This window comes from Hyperoodon ampullatus, assembly GCF_949752795.1.
Source record: "Hyperoodon ampullatus genome assembly, chromosome: 11".
Lineage (NCBI taxonomy): Eukaryota > Metazoa > Chordata > Mammalia > Artiodactyla > Ziphiidae > Hyperoodon > Hyperoodon ampullatus.
This window is the reverse complement of record NC_136924.1, coordinates 25,290,718-25,316,181: the sequence shown is the minus strand read 5'-3', so window position 1 is coordinate 25,316,181 and position 25,464 is coordinate 25,290,718. Positions and strand designations below refer to the sequence as shown.

At 40.7% G+C, this 25,464-nt stretch overlaps 1 protein-coding gene across 1 annotated transcript in view; it reads right to left on the bottom strand.

Annotated features, from left to right (window-relative positions):
- MYBPC1 (myosin binding protein C1) overlaps positions 1-25,464 on the bottom strand; it is a gene marked incomplete at both ends in the record, with an annotated part of 98,434 nt that overhangs the window by 71,364 nt on the left and 1,606 nt on the right. Inside the window, 2 exons of the mRNA XM_079714696.1 lie at positions 5,250-5,291; positions 10,043-10,084. Of these exons, the coding sequence (XP_079570822.1) occupies positions 5,250-5,291; positions 10,043-10,084 (84 nt within the window). The remainder of the gene's footprint in view (positions 1-5,249; positions 5,292-10,042; positions 10,085-25,464) is intronic.

Here is a 25,464-nt window from a genome sequence, read left to right as displayed (position 1 = left end):
TTGTTTGATGTAGACAAATTTATGAATTCCTCAAGCAGAGTAATCAGTTGTAGTAAATATTGGCATATGTTACCAAAATAATAACAGCAACAAAAACAACCACATACGGAAGGCAATAACAAAAACAGCTAACATTAATTCATCGTGTTGTGAGGCATTTGATTAATTTACCAAATTTTCTGAATGAGAAGATACATGTCTCCATGCTTTGGTGCTTCTGAAATCAGGATTCATCTTACCATAAATACATTTATTTAATGAGTTTTTTTCTCCAACAAATCTATTAAATCAATGTTGTATTTTATAATCGTGTTTTAAAATCGTGAAGTACAGTGATATTAATTTTTAACAACGTTCATTACAAAGAAATCATGTAGTTGGAATACACAGGTAAAGCAGAGACATTTTAGTAGATGGTTGATTGCCTGATACCTAAAGGTAAAATGGCAGAAAAATATTTTAGCATGCTAGTAAGAAGCACCACGATAAAGATATTGCAGATGTAAAGGGACCTAAATGAAGAAAAAACTTAATCATTCTTTTAATTAAAAAAAATCATAGCATGTAGGAGAAATTCGCTGGAACTTCTGCTGATTCACGTCCTCATCTGACAACCACATTCATGCCAAAAGAATCTTCATCTCAAATTATGAGATCGTGGGCTTCCCTGGTGGCGCAGTCATTGAGAGTCTGCCTGCCGATGCAGGGGACACGGGTTCGTGCCCCGGTCCGGGAAAATCCCACATGCCGCGGAGCGGCTAGGCCCGTGAGCCATGGCCATTGAGCCTGCACGTCCGGAGCCTGTGCTCCGCAACCGGAGAGGCCACAACAGTGAGAGGCCCGCGTACCGCCAAAAAAAAAAAAAAAAAAAAAAAATTGAGATCATTAATACACACAGGGTTCATTCATGATAGTTTGTGGCAATGTTAGTGATGATGCCTGGGAAAAGAAAGTAAGTTTTTACTTCCATTGCAACAATTACCAATGGCAGTAATTTTTCTGGAAGGAAAATAAAAAGAGGCAGTAACTATCCCAATTGGGCTTACCAAAAACTATACTGACTATAAACTGATAAGTTACAAAATTAAAAATCAAAAATTGGGGCTTCCCTGGTGGCACAGTGGTGAAGAATCCGCCTGCCAATGCAGGGGACACGGGTTCGAGTCCTTGTCCCGGAAGATCCACATGCCATGGAGCAACTAAACCCACACACCACAACTACAGAGCCTGCACTCTAGAGCCCGCCAAGCCACAACTACTGAGCCTGCACGCCTAGAGCCCATGCTCCACAACAAGAGAAGCCCCCGCTTGCCGCAACTAGAGAAAGCCCACACGCAGCAACAAGGACACAATGCAGCCAAAAATAAAAAAATAATTAATTAAAAAAAGTCATCTTTAAAAATAAGTAAAAAATAAAATAAAAATCAAAATTTATGTATCAGAATTTAGGCATTAAAAATGAGCACTGATCTTCAAAGTATTCTCTGATTCTAATGCCGCTAGTACACATGGAACCACTAGTAGGACCAGTTTTGAAACATTCCACAGGGCTAATTGTTAAGGCATAGAAGAGACTCAGTCTCATTATCCTATGTTCACACATATGGTGTTGATCAAAAAAAAAGGTATGATCCCACTTGAGCACCCACATTATTCTCCACCCATGGCCCTCCATGACAATTGTCTGCTTCCAAAGCTGAAATGCACTGTCCTCTGATGATGGTTGTTCTCCACTCTAAAGTTCCCTAAAGTTGGCTCTAGGAGGGCAGGACCCAGCACCCAGACCTGCCCCTGGCATTTAGCCAACACTCAGTGAATACTTGAGATGAATAAATGAACATTAGAATAGAAGGCAGACCTTTGGCTCCAGTGAGGGTATAGAAAATTCTCTATACTTAGCTTTCCATTGAATTGCTACCTCTGATTATTCTGGAAGAATTCTAAGCCACAGCAGCATTATTTTTTCAAGGACATTATCTCTCAGTATGATCACTCTGAAAGGGATTTGCATATCTAAATTCTCATGTTGCTGTTTGGTTAAACCCATTTCTTTATTGTCATCTCTATCATTTCAACTCCAAGACAAAGTGGGCAGTATCAGAGAACAGAATACCTGGATGGACAAGTCCAGAGGCAAACAAGCAAATAAACAAATAATAAACCCCTTCCTGAGAAATCAGCTGTTTACCAGAGACTCTCAGTAAATGTGAAAAGTTGGCAAATCTAACCACAAACACTACTTGTAAGATTGATATCAGAACCAAACAACATTCTGTGGCTACAAAAAAATTTTCAGAACATTTCCAGCCTGTCACAGAATGATTCAGTCAATCTGGGAAAGATATTAAGGCTGCATGGCTATGAATGATGTTCTTAAAAGTGAGAGTCTTGGAGCTATTAATTGAATATATGTCCACTAATTAGATAGGGCACTAACTAAAGTGCTGAAAATGTTCTATCCAGCCGTGACCATTTTCAATAGCATTAAGTGAGCTGATCTTACAATATACAGCACTGGCATCCCATTCCAAACCTTACTGACTAAGAGTATGCATGGGATGTTCATCCTCCTGCCCAGCAAATGGAAATGAAAATCTATCTAGATTACCATTGTCTGTATGACAAGCAGCTAAGCCAGCACGGAAATTCAATTGATCATTCATTCTACAGGTATTTATTAGGAGATCACCATATGCAGCTCTCTGCCAGCTGCTGGAAGAAATGAGATAAGGAGCCCAAAGAGTGTTAACACACAGTGCCTGACCCTCACAAAGCTTACAACATGTTAGGAAAAGGAGTGAAACATTAATATGGGATTAAGTGAAGAAAAGGGTGATTTAATGACAGAAGCAATCAGTCCAAGAAAAAGCAGGAGGAAGAAAGGGAAGTGAAAGTGAGTTAGGATGGTCAGGGGAAAGATGCACAAAGGAGTGACACTTGACTTGAATGGTTCTGTAAATTTCTGTTTTCTTTCTTTCTTCTTCTATTTCTTCTTTTTTTTTTAATACATTAATTTTCTTTCAAAAAACCCCACAGGGCTTCCCTGGTGGCGCAGTGGTTGAAGAGTCCGCCTGCCGATGCAGGGGACATGGGTTCGTGCCCCGGTCTGGGAAGATCCCACATGCTGCGGAGCGGCTGGGCCCGTGAGCCATGGCCGCTGAGCCTGCACGTCCGGAGCCTGTGCTCCGCAGCGGGAGAGGCCACAGCAGTGAGAGGCCCGCGTATCGCAAAAAAAAAAACAACCCACAATTAGATAGACTGAGGGTTGGGGGAGGGTGGAGGACAGGGATTCTAGTGTAAGCTGGAGGGCAGGTCTGTTGCACCTGTCAATCTTGCTTATGCTCATGCAAGAATTCTTTCTCAACCAGGGCTATAAATAATAGCAATGATTACTGTGTCTACTTTTCACTTGGGTATTTTCTTTTAAACTTCCCTGTCCTTGATGAAAGTAAGTAATGGTTGAAGGGGACTGTATATTTAGAAATAACTTCCACCACCTACCTTCTTTATTTAGGGATGTCACTTTCTATCCTAAATTGATTTGCTTTCTAGGCATGTACAGCAAATACATACGTGGCAGTTTATGTACCTGGGCACATGACTGCATGTGGCCATGACCTTGTTTAACTTCTGCAAATGTCAGGAAACAAATGCTACTCATTTCAAGAGGCCTTTCTTGGTCATCTGGCCTTGCTCTTTCATCATATCGTGTTCTGTGTAAGGAAAAGGGTTTTTGTGGATTGGTAGACTGGTTGGTCGGTTGGTTGGTTGGTTGATTTTAACTTACAGAAAGCCATTTTTCACATTTAAGCATACAAATATAATATGACTTTTCAGATTAAGGGTCAGGCACAGGCTTTGTTTAAACTTTTGACAGTTTGCCTTCTGGGATTACATCATCTGCTCTGTTGGTTGAGCCTTACAGCCTGGTCCAAGCACCTTTCCAAATTTGGAAACAGAGGCGTCTGCCATCAGCCTTGTAAAGAAGAATGTTATAATAACTTCAGCCAGGATGTCCAAACCTCCTTGAACCCATGTCATGGAAGGAGTTCTAGGAGTTTGCACTGTTTGCATTCCATATGCAAATAACCTTCAGACTGTGGCCCATGTGGCCAGGATTAGCATTCATGTTACTATTCACGGAGCCACTGAAGGTCAAGGACAAAGTAAGTATACTAACACTATGTGTTCTTTTATGAGAGCTGTAAATTCAAGTTAGCTGAGGAAAAGTGGTCCAATGTACTGAAAGAAAAAAAAAGTACTTTACTAATATATAGAAGACAAAAATATCATAGGAATTTGTTAATGAAGTATGACATAGTAAGAACAAAGAGATACTTAACATGCTTTTGAGTGGTGTCCAGAAAAAAAGAGAAAGGTCTTATTGTAGTCAAGAAATAATGGGTTATTCCAGAATCTAAACTATGTTATTCAGTGCACAAATAAAAAATAAATTTTTTAAATGATGATACAAACACACAAAGCAAAATTGTCAGGTCTACCTCTGTGAAAACTTTCTTCTATAAAAGACTAATGCTCCTTTACTTAACACAAATGGTCAGTAATGACAATGACTTCCTCCATGGGGAGACAAAGGAATTAGTATTTCATGGATCCATGAAAAAGTATATGATAAAGGTTATTCATTTTCTAAAACTGGACTACCTCCATATAAAGTGAAAATAGAATAATAGGGCAGAAACAAATGTTTCCAATTCAATAAGGAATAATGTGATGTTTGCTTAAGATTATATTGTCCCTCTATATAAATCATTATATAAATCTCCATGAACGCAAATGTTACAAAATGAGATGCTAGTTTTCAAAATTACTAGTGAAACCTGGAACAGTTTACACAGTAACATGAAAACATTAAATTTTTAAAAATCTGGGTAATTAAGATAATTTTCCAAATTGATGTAATCCCAAGAAGACCAGACATCTCTTTTCCTTCACATGCACATGGGAACTTGGAAACTACAAATAAATTTGCTGGCATCTCAACAACTGCTTGTGATATTTTTATCATTGTTGTTTTTCTTTTAAAAATGTAACGAAAACTGATCAAAGCACCATTCGTCATCATGCTGATTGGGTTATGCAGATAAGATGCAAAGGAAGAACTCTAAAACACACTGATGAAAGCTAATGCAGAGGAATTCTATGGGGCCTCCATGGCAATCATTACTGAGATCTTTCTGCTTCTAACTTTGTGGAATTCAGCCTCACTTTCCCTCCCTCCAACTCACCTTTTGCTGGTGAAGTTCTGGCCTTCTTCTCTTTATTTGGTTCTGTGTGGAAAGTACAAACACATTTTAAAAAGTATCTTAAAGAAAGCATTTTATTGTGTGATGAGCAACAGGGTGGAGGTGGGGAGAGAAGAAATTAATAGCAGAACAGAGCACAAATGATGCTATATGCTCCTTTACTATGCTATACGTGAATTACAAATTGGGGAATTATAATGTAGAGTCACGTTAAACTTAATAAAAGTAGTTAACAAATCTGATCATTTTGAGGAGAAGTATACATGGAAACACGTAACAGATTTTGTTAAAATAGCTTAGCTATGCTGGGAACATATTATAAAATGCTGGTATGGAAATAGTATAAAATATAGATCACTTCATTTTAGATCCCAACAAGGGACAACTTTTTCTTTTTTTTTTTTTAACTCATTCTTTTTTTTTTCACTTATTTATTTTTTTATTTTTGGCTGTGTTGGGTCTTCGTTGCTGCATGTGGGCTTTTCTCTAGTTGCAGTGAGCGGGGACTACTCTTCATTGCGGTGCGCAGGCTTCAGTAGTTGTGGCACGTGGGCTTCAGTAGTTGTGGCACGTGGGCTCAGCAGTTGTGGCTCGTGGGTCCTAGAGCGCAAGCTCAGTAGTTGTGGTGCACGGGCTTAGTTGCTCCGTGGCATGTGGGATCTTCCTGGACCAGGGCTTGAACCCATGTCCCCTGCATTGGCAGGCGGACCCCCAACCACTGTGCCACCAGGGAAGCCCAAGGGACAACTTCTTATGGAAATATGAGGTCCAACAGTTTGGACGTCTAGATAATATTATAGTAAAGAGCCAGGGTACAAAATCTGCAATTGTACAGTAGTTTCAAAGAAAATATTTGGGTGTATATATTAATCTTCTCGGTTGAGTTGAGTGGCAATCAATGCAATACAAGAGTAATAGCATCACATTTTATCAGTTGAGACCCTCTGGTTTGCATCTCTCTGTTTAGAATCATATTAATTTAGATACCTGCAAATAGTGTCTGACTTGTGATGTATGTAAGAAAAGCATTATTTCAACCATGAATTCTCTCTTTTTTAAAAATTGATGAATAGACATCTGAATCTCAGTTAACTAATAAGGATAAATTCTATGGGGCCTCCATGGTAATCATTACTGAGCTGTTTCTGCTTCTAATTTTGTTGAATTCGGCCTCACTCTCCATCCCTCCAGCTCACCTTTTGCTATTGAAATTCTGGCCTCCACTTTATTTGGTGATGTGTAGAAAGTACAAACACATTTTTAAAAGTATCTTAAAGAAAGCATTTTATTGTGTGATGAGCAACAGGATGGAGGTGGGGAGAGAAGAAATTAATGACAACAGAACAGAGCATAAATGATGCTACATACTCAGCTATTAGGCTATATATGAATTATGAATTTGGGAATGATAATACAGAGTTACATTAAACTTCTAATAAAATCAGTTAATAAATCTGATCATGTTGGAAAAAATATACATAGAAACATGCAATACAGATTTTGTTAAAATAGCTGAGCTATGCTGGGACCATGTTATGTTGTAATATGCTGGTATGGAATGAGTGTAAAATGAGGGTCACTTCATTTTAGACCCCAATGAGGGACAGATTTTTTAAAGAAGTTTGATCCATCTAATGGTTCCAATAGTTTGGATTTCTAGATAATATGGTAGAGAACCAGCATATAAAATCTGCAATTGTACAGTAGTTTGAAAGAAAATATTTGATTCACATATTAATCTTCTTGCTGAATTTAAGTGGCAATAAATGCAATACAAGAGCAGGAACATCAGATTATATCAGTTGAGACCCTCTGGTTTGCATCTCTCTCTATTTAGAATCATATTATAGTTTAGATACCTGCAAATGGTGTCTGACTTGTGGTATATATAAGAAAAGAATTGTTTCAACCATAAATGCCTCCTTTTTTTTTGATCAATGAATTAACATCTGAACCTTTTTTTTAGGTTTTTTTATATATAAATTTATTTATTTAATTTTTGGCTGCATTGGGTCTTCATTGCTGCACATGGGCTTTTCTCTAGTTGTGGTGAGCGGGGGCTACTTTTCTTTGGGTGAGCGGGCTTCTCATTGCAGTGGCTTCTCTTGTTGTGGTGTGTGGGCTCTAGGCGTGCGGGCTTCAGTAGTTGTGGCTCACCAGCTCTAGAGCGCAGGCTCAGCAGTTGTGGCGCACAGGCTTAGTTCCTCACGGCATGTGGGATCTTCCTGGACCGGGGCTTGAACCCCTGTCCCCTGCATTGGCAGGCAGATTCTTAACCACTGCACCACCAGGGAAACCCTGACATCTGAATCTTAATTAACTAATATGGATAATTTTAGCAGACTTTGGATGAAGACTTGTTTTAGGAACAGGAGGTCAGTATTGTATAATGAATATGAAACGTGGCATAACAAGGGAAACTTTATAGTGGCCCAATGACAGCTGCTGATCTGAAGAGCAGAAGGGAAAGGTTATGTCAGTAATGGCCTGTAGGTCCTCAGTGTCCTCAGTGCTGGCAAAAAATAAATCTGTATGTGCAAGGAGAAAACACACCAAAGAAGAAGTTCCTAAGAAGAATGTCACACATCTTACATGGGTTCGAAAGAAAACTAAATTTGAACTTGTCCCTGTTTGAATGAACATGGCACTGAGCCTGTTTCATTTATTTTAACACATAGAAGTACTCTTCTTTACTATGTAAGGATTTTGAGTGTGTGAATCTAGTATTCTTAGCTGGACGGAGGGGATTCCTCTGAGCAGTTAGATTTCTCAAAGTGCCCTCCCGAAAATAATCTCTAAAGCAGAAGAGCATCATATCCTCTTATAAATTTCCATGCAAAAATACCAGCAACTGGGACTTCCCTGGTGGCACAGTGGTTAAGCATCCGCCTGCCAATGCAGGAGACACAGGTTCGAGCCCTGGTCTGGGAAGATCCCACATGCTGCAGAGCAACTAAGCCTGTGCGCCACAACTACTGAGCCCGCACTCTAGAGCCCAGGAGCCACAACTACTGAGTCCACTGCCACAACTACTGAAGCCCGCACGCCTAGAGCTCATGCTCCACAACAAGAGAAGCCACCGCAATGAGAAGCCGGCACACCATAATGAAGAGTAGCCCCCGCTCGCCACAACTAGAGAAAGCCCACACGCAGCAACGAAGACCCAACACAGCCAAAAATAAATTTAAAAAAAAAATACCAGCAACTGAAGCCTTATTCAATTCCTGCTTTCACCCGGGCTGGACTGGTCTATGGTGACCTCCTAGCCCTTGGCTTCACACCACATTGTCAATTCAACTAACCTGCATTAAGTCACATACTGCCTGTGAGGTTCTTACAGTAGTGTCTGATGTTTCAATATTGTGTTTGTATCTTACTTAATTGTTCTCTGGGCTGTATTTCATTTCCTACTTGGCTGTAAGCAAACTGAATACAGGGAAATATTTCCTACTTAGAATTCCTCGACTACATCTGGTAGAGTACGTTTGCATCTAGCTATCAATAAGCATTTGATAGGTAGCTCTGTATCCTTCTGAAGGGTTAGAGTAGAGGTGTACACATGGTAAATATCCTGTGAATAATACTTGAATGGATGCCAGTCTCTCGTCTTGTTTAGGAGGAAGAGTGATGAAAGAGGGCACTTGGGTGCCTTCTTGGGAAAATGCATGTAATTTTGGTTGCCCCCACCTGGGGGGCTGAGCAAACAAATGGTTCTGGAGATTCCACTTGGGCTTGCCATTCTTTTTTTAAATTTCTGGCTGCATCGGGTCTTCATTGCTGCATGCAGGCTTTCTCTAGTTGTGGCGAGCAGGGGTTGCTCTTTGTTGCGGTGCGTGGGCTTCTCACTGCGGTGGCTTCTCTTGTTGTGGAGCACAGGCTCTAGGCACACAGGCTTCAGTAGTTGCATCACGCGGGCTCAGTAGTTGCAGCACATGGACCCTACAGCACTCGGGCTTCAGTAGTTGTGGCACGTGGGCTCAGTAGTTGTGGCACACGGGCTTAGTTGCTCTGCAGCATGTGGGATCTTCCTGGACCAGGGCTCAAGCCCGTGTCCCCTGCATTGGCAGGCAGGTTCTTAACCAGTGCGCCACCAGGGAAGTCCTGGGCTTGCCATTCTTCGAATCCTGTTCTCTTCCTTAGGTGTTGGTGGATATAAAAGCAGGCTTTACCTGTCGTGTTGCTGGGCACTACCTCTACCTGCCAAGGAGTTCACTGGAACTCTTTATTGCTTGCTTTTTTGTTGCCCCCTGCTGGACAACAGGGTACAAGGACTGGAAAAGTTGTCACTGATACAGAGCCTTGGAGGCCACCAAACCTTCCTGGAAACTCCCCTAGGAGTTTCTGGAGGTGCTTGATGGTGACATAGTTCAAGTAAGGAAAGGGCCACTCATCTTCCAGGACTGAGGTAGGATCACCCCACTCTCACAAGAAAGATGTGGGCTTTGTTTGCCTTTAGTTATGTGGGAAAAATCACTGTGAATCCTTCAGTCCCTTGGAGACTCAGCCTCCACAGTGCTAAAGCACGGGCGTAACAACAACTTTGGCATAACTTCAAAGGTTTTATAAGTATATGATGTGCCATCCAAGTCAGATTAACATAAGAAAGTTATATAAACACAAGGTATGGTTATTATTACAAACCTATAAGAACTGTGGTCATCCAACTTCTCCATGGGAGTTGGGTTAAAGTTCACAGCCTCAATGGAGGCCAACTCATGCTGGGATGGATGTTCTGTATCTGTGGCCCAAACATATAAGGTCATGTTTTTACTCACCTTCCCGGGGCGGAGCTGGTGCTGGGGCCAGCACTGCGCTTTCTGGAAATGAAAAGAGTAATGGAAGTGTTAGTCTCATGTATCCCGAGAAAAGATATTTTCCACAGCCCCAGGCTCTGCTCATCTCCAGGCAGCCATCTTCTCTGGACTGACGAGAAGAAAAGCATCAACTCAAGACACACTGTCTTTCGGTGTGTGGTGTGAGGTGAGGATCTACATGTGGTTTGAAGATATGTAGACTTCCAGGAGGGGCAGAGTTTAGTGACGGACAGAGCGCAGGTAAAATGGGCATGCAGACGTCCTTCCACTTAGTTATCCCCTCAGGCAGCAGGCGGGGCATTTAATGGCATTCAGCCTGTTTCCCTTCTCTGGAAAAACGGACACAACACCTATCTCATATGCATAGGGTTGCTGTGAGGACGAAATGAGACACAGTGAGTACCAACCACGTCCCTTAGAGCCTAAGGTGCTCTGTAAATGAGACCCCACTTTCCTCAGAGTGCAAGGACACTGCAGCATCTCTGACACCACCCTGCCCTCATGAGACATACTTTCTGAATGATGATGAGACCAAAGTCCTCTGGCTTTGCAGAGTTTCCTTTTATTACGAGGCAAATCACTGTTCAGAACCACTATGCTGTTCTGTGAAACAGAGTCTACCCCCTTCACAGTCACAGTCATTTCTGGAAGTTTGTATGCCTGGAGCAGATTTCCGCCTACACTTATCCAAAGGTTTCAGAGCTCTGATTTTGAGGTTTTTATCCTAGGCTTTGGAGATCCAGGATTGTAGAGCAGTCTGGTGGTAAAGTCTGTTAAAGAAACTTCTTTTAAAGAATATACTATGTCCAAGTAGCTAAAGGCATACCCTATGACCAACGGGCATAGAATTTCCCCTGCTGAATCCCTATGGATGCCCAGAACAGGGACTTAGTGATGGGTATGTGAGCCAGCTGCTACGACTCCAGGGCAGGAAGAGGCATTTATTGAAGGTGATCTTCTAAAAAATATTTTCTGTTTGATAAATAAATATCAAAGAAAAGTTTTTATAGTATAGACACACTGTGGGATCCCAGGAGTTTTATCTTTGTCCAGATCTAGGATTTTCCACATTTTTTCCACAAGTGGCTCTTTCCAAGCAAAGAGGACAATACCTCACAACAAGTAGTTTGGCCTGAGAGTCATCACTGGGCAGGCCAAGTGCCCCGTTTTAGTCTAGGCAGGCTGGGAGGAGACAGAAGAAGGAGTAGCCTGCATTGCAATAGCAATCAGGACAGGAGTGATGCAGGGCTGCCCGGAAACAGCAACGTCTTCTTTCATCACTAATTTTTTGTGCTGGGTACAAATTCCAATTTATTGTTTAAAACTACACGATTACCGTATTTTCATTCCGATGATCATAAACGACTAGATTACGATTTAGGGGGGGAAATCTAACCAAAGGAGAAAAGACATATCACCTTACAGACAGGCAGAAGATAATGTGGTCAATGTGATGTGGTTTGAAGATACGGTGATAGCACAAGTGTCCCGTAGACGGCACACCAGAAACACTTTCGTTTCTTTGCCACGTCATGAAAGGATCTTTCCTGCCAGTGTCAACCAGGAGACGAAAGCCTCTGTCAAAGCATTTATTTTCAGAGATTTGAGTGCAGCAATGGAAATCTAATATTGGGTGAGCTGGGGCTACACACAGGTATCAGAATACCAAGAGCAAGGAGCCTATTCCTTTGACACTCTATCTTTTGGACTTGGCCATTGTCATCCAATGTCCATGGACATCTTCCTGGTTCCCTTTAAGACAACTTTCTCTGCCTTCCAGACTCTTTTCCCACAGCTGCAGGTTTACTTATGCCACCACTGTGTTTCATCCTGTTATTCTACCCAAGAGGGTCCCTATTACCTACTAGGCTAGGTCCACACTCTCCAGGTTAAGGGTCAAAGCCATTGTTGGCAGGCACCTCCCACCTCTCTCTCTTCTTAGTGACCCCAGCGGCCCCTGTTCTAGCGTTGGTTTCTCTGTTCACCTTCTGACCTTCCTGCCACTGAGAAGAGTGGTGATCTTCTCCCCAACAGACCTTCTGTTTTCCTCTACATGTGATTGTGTCAGACAGATCTAGGTTCAAATCCTGACAGTACGCCTTACGAGTTGTGTAATTGGGAACAATTCCTTAATCTCTGTCAATCTTGGTGTCCTCATCTGTGAAATAAGGATAACAAGATAAATGACCTCTCAGGTTGCTAATCCTATGTAAAATGCATAGCACGGTTCCTGGCATGTAGATAGAGCTCTATTATTATTATTATTATTATTTTTATTTTTTTTTTTTTGCGGTACGCAGGCCTCTCACTGTTGTGGCCTCTCCCGTTGCAGAGCACAGGCTCCGGACGCGCAGGCTCCGCGACCATGGCTCGCGGGCTCAGCGGCCATGGCTCACGGGCCCAGCCGCTTCGCGGCATGTGGGATCCTCCCGGACCGGGGCACGAACCCGCGTCCCCTGCATCAGCAGGCAGACTCTCAACCACTGCGCCACCAGGAAAGCCCAAGAGCTCTATAATTTACAGCAATGACTATTACCATTATTATTCTTTGGCAATCTTGGTCTGTCTTTTTGACATTTCTCTTAAGACTCTCAGAGCTGATTATTCCATTCTGTTCCCCTCCTTTATTTTGGAGGCATCCTGGACCACCTCATGATACACTATTTATTTCCTAATTATTTTAAAAGTATTTTCCAGCTGTCTCCATATATTTGTGTTTCTTGTCCCTCCCAACTAAACAAAAACACAGATCTTTCCTTCCTTTCCTGTCTCCCTGGTACTTCCTCTAATTGCTGAAACCATATGAAATGCAAAATGAATTGATAAAAAAGAATTAAGAAGGGTTTCTTTGGTGTCTGTGTGTGAGCTATCAAATTGGCTATTCTTTCTCAGCATCTTTGGAAACAAAGGCTCATTTTGTAAGGGAAGCTGAGGTTGCTTAAAATCCTGTTTTGGAAAAAAGGCCAAGGGTGAATTCTAATCAAATAAATAAAAGAGAAACTTGCTGGACACTGAAACTGTAGAAGTGCCCTGAATGTGAATTCTTCATTTCCATGGTGTCTATAGTCCTAGTGTTCTATGTAACAAATCAGACCAAAAGGAGAATTTAAAGGGCTTAGTTCCATTTCCAACAAATCCACAGAACATCCATCATTAACAGCCAACTGTATCAGATAGTCAGAACTACAGAGACGTGATAGGGTATTAATGCTGCTACATTTTTAGGATAGCTGTGACAAATAGAAGTAGGCAAATGCCTGCCTCCCTGGTGACTAGGCAGAGCCACAACTTTTCCTTCTTAAAATCATAGAATCCCCATTATTTGACAGCCAGTGAAGGAATAAATGAATAACAACCATGTATGGGCACCCACTGCACGCACCTAGTGTATAGACCTAGTATATATTATATAGACCTAGTATATATTAGTATATATTAGTTATACTAGTATATAGACCTAGTATATATTAGTTCTTACAATCCTTACAATGCTATGCAGTCAATACTATCGCTATCCCCACTTTGCAGATGGGAACTGAGGCCCTGCGGGGTCCCACCGCCCATGAAGGGTGGAACCAGGCCCTACCCCAGGTCGGCTAGAGTCAGCATCTGGCCTCTGCAGGCTGGGGCTGCATTTCCCTTCTCAGCTGCTCACCTTTGTGGAGGCAGAAGTGGGCTGATGGGCTTTTCAGAGATTTTCCTGCATTTTTCCCGCTGAATCGATCGGTCTGATTGTCATGGTCACAGAGCCTCATTTGGATGTTGCCCTATGGAATGGGGAGTGGAATATGCCTCAATTTCCTCATCTACGTAATAGAAATAATAGCGAAACCTATCTCAAGGTTTGTTGGCAGGAATGAAGGAGTTCCTGCAGGGGCAGGGAATGTGGTAAACATCATATGTGTTTTCTCTCTCTTTTCATGGTTCTCATCATCATGATCATGATTTTACTGTGACATAACCTGGGGGAATGACACTCAAGTCTTTCCTCACATGCTACCTGCTGGGATTTGCCTTATTTCTAGGTCTGTGGGCTGCATCATGTTAGAACATGTTTGGAATTGGGGTCGGGGCTGAGGAAGCATCTGGGAAACGAACAGAGGAGGGAGGCCCCTCACTCTCCTACTGTAAAATGGTAATAATTATTATTTTGATGAGTTCTACATGCATTATAGAGCTTGTGCAATATAAATAAATTGATCAATCAATCAGTCCTGGTGGGACAGAAAGGATAAGAAGATGAACTCTCAATAGACTTCAAGGCGGTTGAGACAAAGAATTCCAGCTATTCTAAATCTGGAGAGACAGGGGACCAGGTGTGGTGAAGGCCAAGCAGCACATGACTTAGACTGAAAATGAACCACTGTGGGTTAAGTCTCAGGGCCTTGGGCTATTCCCCACTTTTGCCTTAAAATAACTGTTCATGCCTCTCTCTTACCCATGTTTGTCTCTGACAGGCTCTGTCATGTCCAGCTTTGCCCACGCCTCTAAGAATCATTTGCATGTTCCCCCAATCCATGAGCTGCCTCTATAACAATAATTCATTCACAACAGTTTCCAGTGTACCCCACTGAATAGGGACTGTAGAAGAAGCACCCATGCAACCAGAATTCAGCGAGCCTCATTATGAATTTCACAAGGGTGGGGTTTATAAAGTTGGCTAAGATGAGATGCTTGTGTTTAAGAATCTCACAGGTAGGGACTTCCCTGGTGGTCCAGTGGCTAAGGTTCTGGGCTCCCAAGGAAGAGGGCCGGCGTTCCATCCCTGGTCAGGGAGCTGGATCCCACATGCCACAACTAAGAGTCCACACGAGACACCAAAGATCCTTCATGCCACAACTAAGACCCGGTGTGGCCAAATAAATAAATATTAAAAAAAAAAAAGAATCTCAGGTAAATTAACTGCCTTTTTCTATCAGTTTAGTTACCAAGCCAGGTGGCTTTTCTCTCTCAAAACATTCGAGACTCAGCACCTCCACAGCCCCTCTTGTGCTTCTGAAACTGCTATGGGGAGACGAATCATCTAGGGATTTGGTCCAGTGCAGGTTCCAACTCTGGGGGTCTGCGGCAGGGTTCCAGATTCTGCATTTTTAACAGGCTCCCTGGTGATGCTGATGCTGCGGGTCCATGACCCATACTTTGAATAAGAATGCTCAGACTGTGCCTTCCATGTCATCCAATTCCAAATCTCCCATTCCAAATATGACTGTGAGTGGTCATGGGTTCACAGTACATGGGGACTTCTCTTCTCTCTTTGATCACAAGCTTCTTGAGGACAAGGCCTGTCTCCTCCTCCTTTTCAAATTCTGCACAGCAGGTGCCCTGTAAATATAGCTGACTGGCAGGCTGTTCCTACCCGCACAAAAGCCCCTTCCGCCCGCTGCCAAGAAATCAAGAACCGTCCCCTGGCACTCCGAGGGCAGCTTTCTTCATCTGCCTTCCCCACAGGGGATACTATGTCTCCCTTTGGTGACCTTCCTGCTGGCTGACCTCTCCCAGGCACTCACCCAACCCCATCGTTTAGATTTCTTCTTATTGTCAGCACGCCTTCCATTTGAGGAGAGCAATGAGGACTAGAGTTTTGGCCCTCAAAACACCACTTGCCTTTCTAAGCATTCTCCTTTTTCAAAATCTGGGCTTGAGGTCTTAGCAAAAACCCCTCAGCCAACCATGCCAACTCCACTGTCACCTAGTTTCACCATGTTGTAAGTGTCAGGAAGCACAAGGCCTTGGGAAGCTCTCTAAAGCTTGAGATTCTGAGCTAACAGGTATCTATTGAGCTGGGGTCCTGCTATACTCCTGCTTAGTCAAAAACCAGAGGGCAAATTCCATGGGACTTTTCTGCCAGGTGAATAGTTAGCTTCTTGTCCCCGTCATCCGTCCGCACCCACTCTCACTGTTGGAAAACAGACCAACAGGATGGACTCAAGAAGCAGGGTTATGTAAGTTGTTGTTTTTAAACTTTTTATGGATGATAATAATAAAAAAAAAGAAACCAGGATACTTTGAAAAATTAAGCCCAAGGAAATATTTTCATGGACAACATAAAAATTAACCAGATTCTGAACCAGCAACTAAAGCTAACTCCTTCCTACTTCAGCAAGGGCGGCTGTGCTTTGATCCTTTCTAATTCGCAGATATAGACTTTCTTTCCCTCTGCAACGCTGACATGCTTTCAAAGGGCTTGATCTATTTATGGTGGATTTTTCCTATGACCACCTACTGTAAAAAGCACAGGTATGCCACCAATGGCAGGCCTGCACAGTGAGTGCCAGGGCATTCTAATTGACGGGCACTGGTGGCCGCTATTAAATAGACAGCCCATAAGTGGACTTCGTGCTTTGCTGAAAGACCAGGAACCCGGTCACTCCATAAATGGTTGGCTCCCTCCAATGCAGTCCATTTCTATTTTCCATAATCAAGTGTTCCATGGTCGGTAAATTAAAGGGGAAAATTTTTACTTTTTTATTTTATTGTTTTTTATAATTAACAATTTTTTAAATTAATTAATTAATTAATTTTGGGCTGCATTGGGTCTTCGTTGCTGTGCGTGGCCTTTCTCTAGTTGCAGTGAGTGGGAGCTACTCTTCCTTGCAGTGCACGGGCTTCTCATTGAGGTGGCTTCTCTTGTTGTGGAGCACGGGCTCTAGGCGCACGGGCTTCAATAGTTGTGGCACGTGGGCTCAGTAGTTGTGGCGCACAGGCTTAGTTGCTCCGCAGCATGTGGGATCTTCCTGGACCAGGGCTGGAAGCTGTGTTCCCTGCACTGGCAGGTGGATTCCTAACCACTGCACCACCAGGGAAGTCCCAAAGGGAAAAAAATTTTTAATTTTAGGGGGCATTAACCTGCCTCTCCCTCTGTGTCTGTACACTGAAATGATATGATTAACCCAGTTCTCTCCTTCCCATGGGCTCACTTGCTCAAATAATACGTTGTTTGACTTACTTAAAATTATTTTATGGGCCCTCATGTGCAATTCAGTTTAGGCATTTAATAGCATGGAGAGCATAGTTACATCATATGAATATGTTATACAGGCAAAGAAAAGATAAGAACATAATAACAGGTGCTATCATTGAGTTGTAGGATTATACGTCTTTGTGTATATGTGTGTGTGTGGCTTTCTTTTTGTCACTTTTTTTGGGATAAAACAAATACTATACCTATCCTTTGGTAATCTGGGGTGCAGGAGAAAATTATATGTTATTACTAATTATTATTTCTTATTCTCAAGTTCTTGGTTTGAAATAAAACATATGAATGCTTTATGTATTGTGAAATCATGGTGAATAAGGTTTTATCTGGCCAACAGTTGTTTTGTTACTTTTGGTAATATAGCAAGTTATCTTCCCTTTAGATTAAATATGCAATAAACACTGTCAGGTGTATCCCCTGTTGATAGTGAGGTCTGGCACTGTGTTCATGTCACAGCCTATCTCTCATATGCCTAGATAACAGCACAATGGAAACTGCTTTAATGTAAAATATTGTCTGCATGGGGACATTCATAACATTTACAGAAGTTCTGATTATATGAATCATAAGTTTCACCAAAAAACTTAGCAAACACAAATGGCAGCGCATTTATACTGGCCATATTGTTTATGCATCAGAGGTAAAGATTTTTGGACACAAATTAATGTGTAATTTAATGTTTTCACAGTTATATACATATTTTGTTCTATTCATTATAGCCTACAGGTCTGGAGGATATTTTACACCTTGGGATTTAAGGGGGAATTATACACAGAGATTCTCAAAGTATGGTCTGGGATCCCCAAGAGCCCCTGAGGCCCTTTTGAGGAGTCCATGAGGTCAAAACTATTTTCATAATAATGCTAAGACATTATATGCCTTTTTCACTCACATTCTCTCACAAACAGGCCATGGAGTTTTCCAGAGGATATATAATGTGTGATGACACCAACACTCTGACAGCGAATAGAACATGCGTTTTGCACTCTTAAGTTTTAAAAGTTTATCAATTTTAATTTCAAATGCAGTAAATATTGAAGGATAGAATGCACAGAAACACATACTTTTTAGTTTCCTCAGTAATTATTGAATGCCAATGGATCTGAGACCAAAAATTTGAGAATCATTGAGAATTTATGGTAAATCTTCTTAAAAAATTATTTTGTGTGTGTACACTTAAAAAAAACAACTCATGTCATATGCGTCATTTAGGAAAAATCTGTAGCCTTGCTTAATAAAACGAATGAAGCAATCAAAATAAAAGCCATAAACTGATTTGGAGGAGAGTAACTTATTTTCCGATGTGCATAATAATAGGAACAAAAGGGTAATATCGTCTAGTACCACGTCCCCTATTTAGAATTCAGCTATCTAGCAACCTCACTTATCCACATAACAGCTGCTGACCAGCAAATTATAAGGGCTTCTGAAGAGCAAAAAGAGTTGCCTCAAGCTCCTCCTACTTGGTACACTAAGAGCTCAAATGCTTTACTCCCAAGAGAAGCCCCCCACCCCCACCCCAGGTCCCCAGCCCTGGAACTAGAACTAGGGTGAGGCGAGCCAGGTGCCCAGGGAGCAACACTTAAGGAGGCACTGACACTCAGGTGTGGACCTTGCATCTGCACCACGCTGAGAATTAGTGCCTCCTTAAATACAGTGCTCTGTGGGGCAGCCCTACTCAGCCAGATTATTGACCTGGCTGGGATCCAAAGCAAACAACAGAGGGAAGAGAAGGGGGCAGCTTCACATACTGACTGGTAAGAGTAATTAAAGAAGACAGCAGCCTCCTGGCAAGGGATGAAACAGGAAAGCTGTCAAAAGTTGGACACAAATTCAAAATACAAATCAATGTGGGCCCATTAACAAAAAGGCAAATAATCTGAGCTCTCGGGATATCATGTGGTAAGATAACAGATATCTATAATTGATGACAAAGTTAAATTATATCCACTGTACTTTGTTTTTCAAAATAAGAAGTAATATACTACATTTTAGGCATGTTGATAACCAAATTGGTTGAAATAATAAGGTTCAAGAACAAAATGAACTATTAGCTATCCATCGAATCTAGCTATTCAGAATTTGATTCAATCAATTTAATCCATATTTATTTACTGTGCCCAAATATCACCAAAGACTATATTCTAAGGTTCTGAATAGGTGGAGTCTAATTGTGCATCAAGTATGTAAATTTTCAATGACTCATTATTTAGCTTGATGGAAATTCCCTGAATCCACAGGGTTTTTTCCCTTCCCTCGTCAATTTGTTCTTCCATCGTTCTAATTATACATGTTTTTAACTTAAGATGTCATTCCACACAGGAGGATTAAAATCTGATTATGACACAACAACAAATAGCTTCTCACTCTTAACATGGAGCTGGATGAAAATGAGATCTTTTGCTAAGAACTGATGACTAGTCTGTTTATCATTATTCTTACCATGTTTTAAAGTAAGAATCAAATGAGGGTTGGGAGTGACACAGATGTGAACAATAGTGTAGAAGAAGCTTTACTCAAATTGAAGCTTAAAAATTTAGCACAGGTCAAAAGGAAATTATTGCAAAAGTGATTTGAATCGTTAACGATTTCTCCCTTTAGTCCCTTTGTATGCCTTTCCTGGGGGTCTGCTCCTGCGTGGGCTATTCCTACAATCATATCACTCTTCTGTGGTTATAGGCTTATCAGAATAAATCCCTTACAGGCCTTGCTCCAAGCCATTGCTAGGCCTCACATTGGGTGACTTTTTAAAAATAGAGGAAGGACAGGCCTGATGCCAGGTGGGGTCATAAAAATAAAATTCCACAGCAGTAAATACAGCCACTCAATCAATCACCCACCATATCCATATGTGGTCATGCAGAGTTCTTTATGTGGTTATCTCAGAAATGTTCAGACCAGAGGAAGACTCCCACCTGCCAATAGCACCCTGGGTGGGAAGAAAAATCTTAATGTCCCCAACACCCAAGCCTTATAACCTTTGGTGGAGGATACAGTTACATGTTCAACTGCTCTGGGTGACTCTTTCATCTAAGTGGGAAAGGCCATGCTCCCACAATGGTTATCACCATCTGGCTAACAACTGGGGACCCCCAGCTGGACATAACACATTTCAGTGGGAACACAACAGAGGCTCTGAAGTGTATGTAGGCCTCTAATTTGATCTGAGCCTCCATGGGTGAAAGCGAAGATATTTCACCACAAGTTTAAAAAAAAGGAAATACTCGTCATGGTGGCAATGATGGTTATGATAATAACCACAGCTGTCTGGGACTGTAGGATAAATATTAATAGCAGGTTAGGAGGTGAACAGTCATTGTTACATACCTTACAGTGACTGATAAGAGGGTGGAAATGCCCTCAAATTTTATATTAAATGTGAGACATTTAACGCCTTATGCCTGACAAGATTTCTGAGTTTGCTGCATTAAAAGGAAAAGACTTGAGTTCTAATCACATGCTAGGATTTATTCTGAGCTTTTTACCAGATTTATCTCATTTAATTCTTAGTTAAAAAAAAAAAAAGTGAGTTAGGTACTATTACTATTCACATTTAACAGATGAAGAATCCGGGGCATATGAAGTATAACTAACTCAATACATGTGCAGCTGGAATTTGAACAATCTAGAACGTTCTGTGAATAGTATACTTTGTTTATGTCACTATGTTTAACGATGACTATTACTCAATATACGTGAGGAAAAACCCAAAATACATACTCTATGCAGAACAAGTCTAAAGACACATAACTAAAAAAAATGAGAAATTAAATTGTAGAATTGTGTAATTAGGTGATTCTTAGTTATAAGCAGAACATTCTGCTCCAAAACATGAAATTCTATAGAAGGAAGAAGCTATTACCTGCTACAAGCAAAGAATTCCTGAGGAACTTAGAAAGAGATTTGATGTGATTTAGAGGAAGAACTGGATGATTTTGGAGAAAAAGAAAAATTTGAGCCCTAAGTTCTTATAAATATCTAAAGTACAATTCAAAAAATGAAAACAAAATTGTGAGATCTAACATCTGACATATTAATAAACATAATTTTAGGTATTGTATTGATGTGCCAAACTGGCCCATAAAAAGATTCCTAGGGAGCATAAAAAGGCAAAAGTCTTATCAAAGTGGATTTCAGACTTGAAAATCATAATGAAAGTCAGATTATGGTTAGCTTCTTGAGAACTCATTTTAGAGAGAAAAACAGGCATGGGATTAATGATCCTTGTCTTTTTCTTTGTCAAATCAACCACTTCATGACCCGATCTGATAGAATCTAAAACTTTACTCTGGAAATGCATGTAGAAGTGCATAAATAGCCTGCCCCTTGCATGGGAACATCCTGAAATTTGGCTTGTTGTCTATCTGTGTGGCTGTCCAAAACAAATATACTCTTTGTGAATTATAACTGGGCCTATCCATGAAGAAGAGATCTGGGTGCAACAATATCATCACTTTGATATTTTGGGGCTGTTTTTGTAAAAAGCTGTGGGGACAGATGCCCTGTTCTCTCCAGTTACAAGACAATTTGCATGCATGTAGGAAATTAAGTGATAAAGCCTTTTCTTCTTTTTCACAGTTTCATTTTCCTTAATCACTAGGCTTTCAAATTTTAGAAAACTGCTCTTGAATAAGCAATAGCTACTTCATGATTAACCTAACTCAAAACACTGTATTTCAATAACTACCTTTCTGTGTATTTATTGGGCTTCCCCAGGGTGCAATATTCCAAACAAGCTAAGGACTCCAGAAAAGACATCTGTTCCCATCAAGAACTGAAATGGGGAAAAAAAGAAAAAAGAAAGGAAAAGACATGGCCATATCTATGCAGGTACACACATGAAATTAATAGTTTTCTGCTTATTTTTGATTGCTAGAGCTTTCATCCTGTTCTTTATTATCTAACACACACAAGTATGTCTAGAGATGAGGTCTAGAATTACCACAGTCATGGACTGCCAAGAGTATTTTGTGTCTCTTAATATAGGTTTCATAAACTAATTAAGGAGGAGTGCAGATAAAAATAGTATTTATTAACAACAATAAAAATTCTTCTGTTTGACCATAAAGAGTTGAAAAATAAATTTTAAATCAAACAATCATAAGAAATTTAAGCAAAAACAACAAAACTGCTTTCTAGGGCTGTAAAAACAACAGCACTATTTCCTTTTGTGACAGCCTCTCCTCACAACTCTCTCTAAAAAAAAAAAAAAGCATATATGGCTTTACAAAAAAGATTCAAAAACACTGTTTCATATTCGCTCAAGCTTTTTAAAAGATGGTTTATTTATTTATTTTTGCGTCCAAGCATTTCTTTAAAGCAACTTCAGCTTGGGCAGTTTATTCTAACATTCAGGTCAATTAAGGATAAGTAAGTAAACTCTGAATTGTGTGTCCAGGAGGAACCTGAAATAAAATGTTTCAAGGCCATATCTTGGGCCAAAATAAAGTGAGGCATTGAGAGAACAAAGGATTATACGTTTTTCTCTTTTTCCTTTCTCTTGGGTCTCTCAGACCAGCCAGAGAGCCTAACCTTGACCTTTGTTCATTTCAGGAACTCCCTTACCCCTGCTCTTTGCAAAGCCTGGGGGAGACTGCTTCAGACTTACTGGATGAGAAGCAAGGATACGACCTGTTTTTTCAAAGTTTTTTTTTAAGCGATATATTTAGGGCGCTTGAGAGGAAAGAACTGGCCAGTCCTTTATTTATCTTCCTAACAGGTGCAGTCGGACAGTCATAAAAGCAGGCTACTGAAAAAGAATGATTTTGCCAAGTATTAAGCCTCTCTAGTGTGTTCCTCCTTACAGCAGATAGCTCAAACCTACACTGTGCCTTTCCACTACAGCCTGGCAAAGTTTTTTCAGGGGGAAAAACATTGGCATTCATTCATGCAACTTCTTTATTCTTCATCCAAATCTTCAATGTGGCCTAAATGAACCATTTGAAGTTTGGAGGAAAATAGCTGCCCTCGATCAAATACCTCTCCTCCCTCTTCTCCCTTTCTTTGCTTACTTCCAACAAATGTACTTTTCCCCAATTTGAGGGAAAGGTAATAGCCTATATGGAAGATGACTTCTCCAAAGACAAATTTATTTTGGTGTTTGAAATAGATGCAGGTGGAAACTAAAGGTCAAGGAGTAAATATGAGAGGAAGGTTTCCCATCACCAGGCCTCCTTGACTAAGCCTTGAGTGATGCTGGGAAATAGGTAAGAGGTGATGAATGCTGCTCTGCATTCAGATAGGTTTGGGGCTTAGCAGAACATTAAAATGTAATGAAATCTCTAGGGACCAAGAGAAAGACATAGCAAAGGAAAAACTCCTGTGGACTGAAAACATTATCCTCCATGCCCATGTTCCCACTTAATCCTACTGAAATAGGCCAAGGTAGAATAGATAGATAGATATTTCATGTTGATATAGCAAAAGAATCTGTAACAACAATGCCATACTTTGATTCCTGGAGTTATCAGAATGGCCCCTTAAAATGATGGTCATCAATGGAGCTATGTTTTGCCACATGATTGAGTTTTCAAGAAGAAATCTTACATGGAAGATAGGAAAGTTACAGTGACTCTCCCAAGGTTTTTTGAATGACACACAAGCACCAAGGAGGAACTCTTGCCTTTTTCCTACAAGTTAAGTACATAAAATATAATAGGGCCTGATATATCACATAACAAAAAGTAAAATTCATGTTAAGGCCCGAACTTGGTGTTTTAGAAAAGAATTTTTCTAGGTTCTATAGAATCTGATAGTTAACAATTGTCTAAGTAGATTAAAGAACCAGGCTTTATGGTTTTAATCATCACATACTACAGAGATAAAATTCTGAAGAAATGATTTATAGGCAAAAATAATATTAATAGTATTTTTAAACTATTAGAGATTCAAACAAAGAAGAAAGGCTATTGCAAATTTCTAATTTCATAAAATTACTTATCTAATTTCTAGTTTGATAAAATAACTCTTTGACAGGAAAAGAGAAAATTCTAGTAAAAGTTGATTCCTTTACTCAGTAGGACCCAGGGGCAATTAACTGTAAGGGTTTTTAGAACATAGACCATGTTGTATGCATCTCTGAAATCCCAGCGACTAGTTCATAGTAAGTGCTCAATTAATAGATGGTATGTAAATGAGACATCCTGGGAGATCCCCACAAATCTGAAACTTCCTACCACATCTTCTCTTGCTATTTGATTAGAACAATTTAATTTTACTGGGTCTCAGGTTCTGCATCAATCTAAAGTGTAAGACAGACCTTAACTTTGGAACTGACAGTACCAAGAGTATAGTTCTCCAGTGAACAGATGTACAAATGATAAAGGTGCAGAGGAGGACAATGGGAAGTGGTTACTCCTTAAAAATAATGCTTTCTTTCTCAGAAAAGGCTTACAGAGCCATCCAGAATATTTTGAAGGGTCTAAGTAAGGACCGTTGACCAATTACTTCCATTAGAGTTCCTCCTTGAGGTCTAAAGGTACACCTGTCCTTCCCTCTTCTCCTTAGAAGGACCAGCTCTCCCAGGACCCAACGTGAATCTCCTAGAATTAGACCCCTGCAGGTTGGGAGGCAGTTGACAGAGACATCTTTTGCACCTTCAGATGCTGAAAACTCAGTCTCTTTTTAGGAGTTGTCAGGTGCTGCTGGATCCTAGGAGGGCCAAACCAGCTCATGTGTCTTATCAAGATTTACAGCAAGTGCCCATGCCCTTCCTGAGCATGGTTCTCCCAGCTAAGGAAGAGATGTAAGAAGACCCGTAGGGGCTGGAGAAACCTGGTTGGGGGAATGTTTCTGCAGATAGTTTGAAATGACTCTGAAGAATTGGTTTGGTGGCATGTTTTATTCTTGAGGCTGTCTTTCAGAGGGATGATCATATGTAACAAAACCAACCCCAGTAGAAGTGAAATCAGTTAGGAGAAGGTACAAGGACCAGAATAGTTCCTGAACTGCCATACTCCTTACTCTTCTGATGTAAACAATAAAAATGCAATGATTTCACTAAGAAAACTCTTCAAGGTGTAGATCTTTTAAAAATCAGTTCTGCTGGTAAGGAAACAAAAAAATCCCTGTACTTCCTCCAAGGATTTTAAATTTTAAAAAAACCTTCTTTTTGTCCCCACTCCCCACCATCCAAATTTAAACTAACCAAAGAATCAGTATAAAATTACTGTGCTGGGTGAGGGCAACTCCTACACAGAATATCAACAGTGCTTTTATAGCAAAAGATTATGGGCACTTTGGTAGGTATGTTGATCTATAACCAAAGTATATACGTGGTTTTTTGGGGGGAGATGAAGTTGAAGATATATTTTCCTCTTTGTCACTCTAAAATTTCATTGTCTTTAAAAGTAGAATGGATCAGATTGAGTTGTCAGACAAAAAGTAAAACTTTATCATATCTGCAATC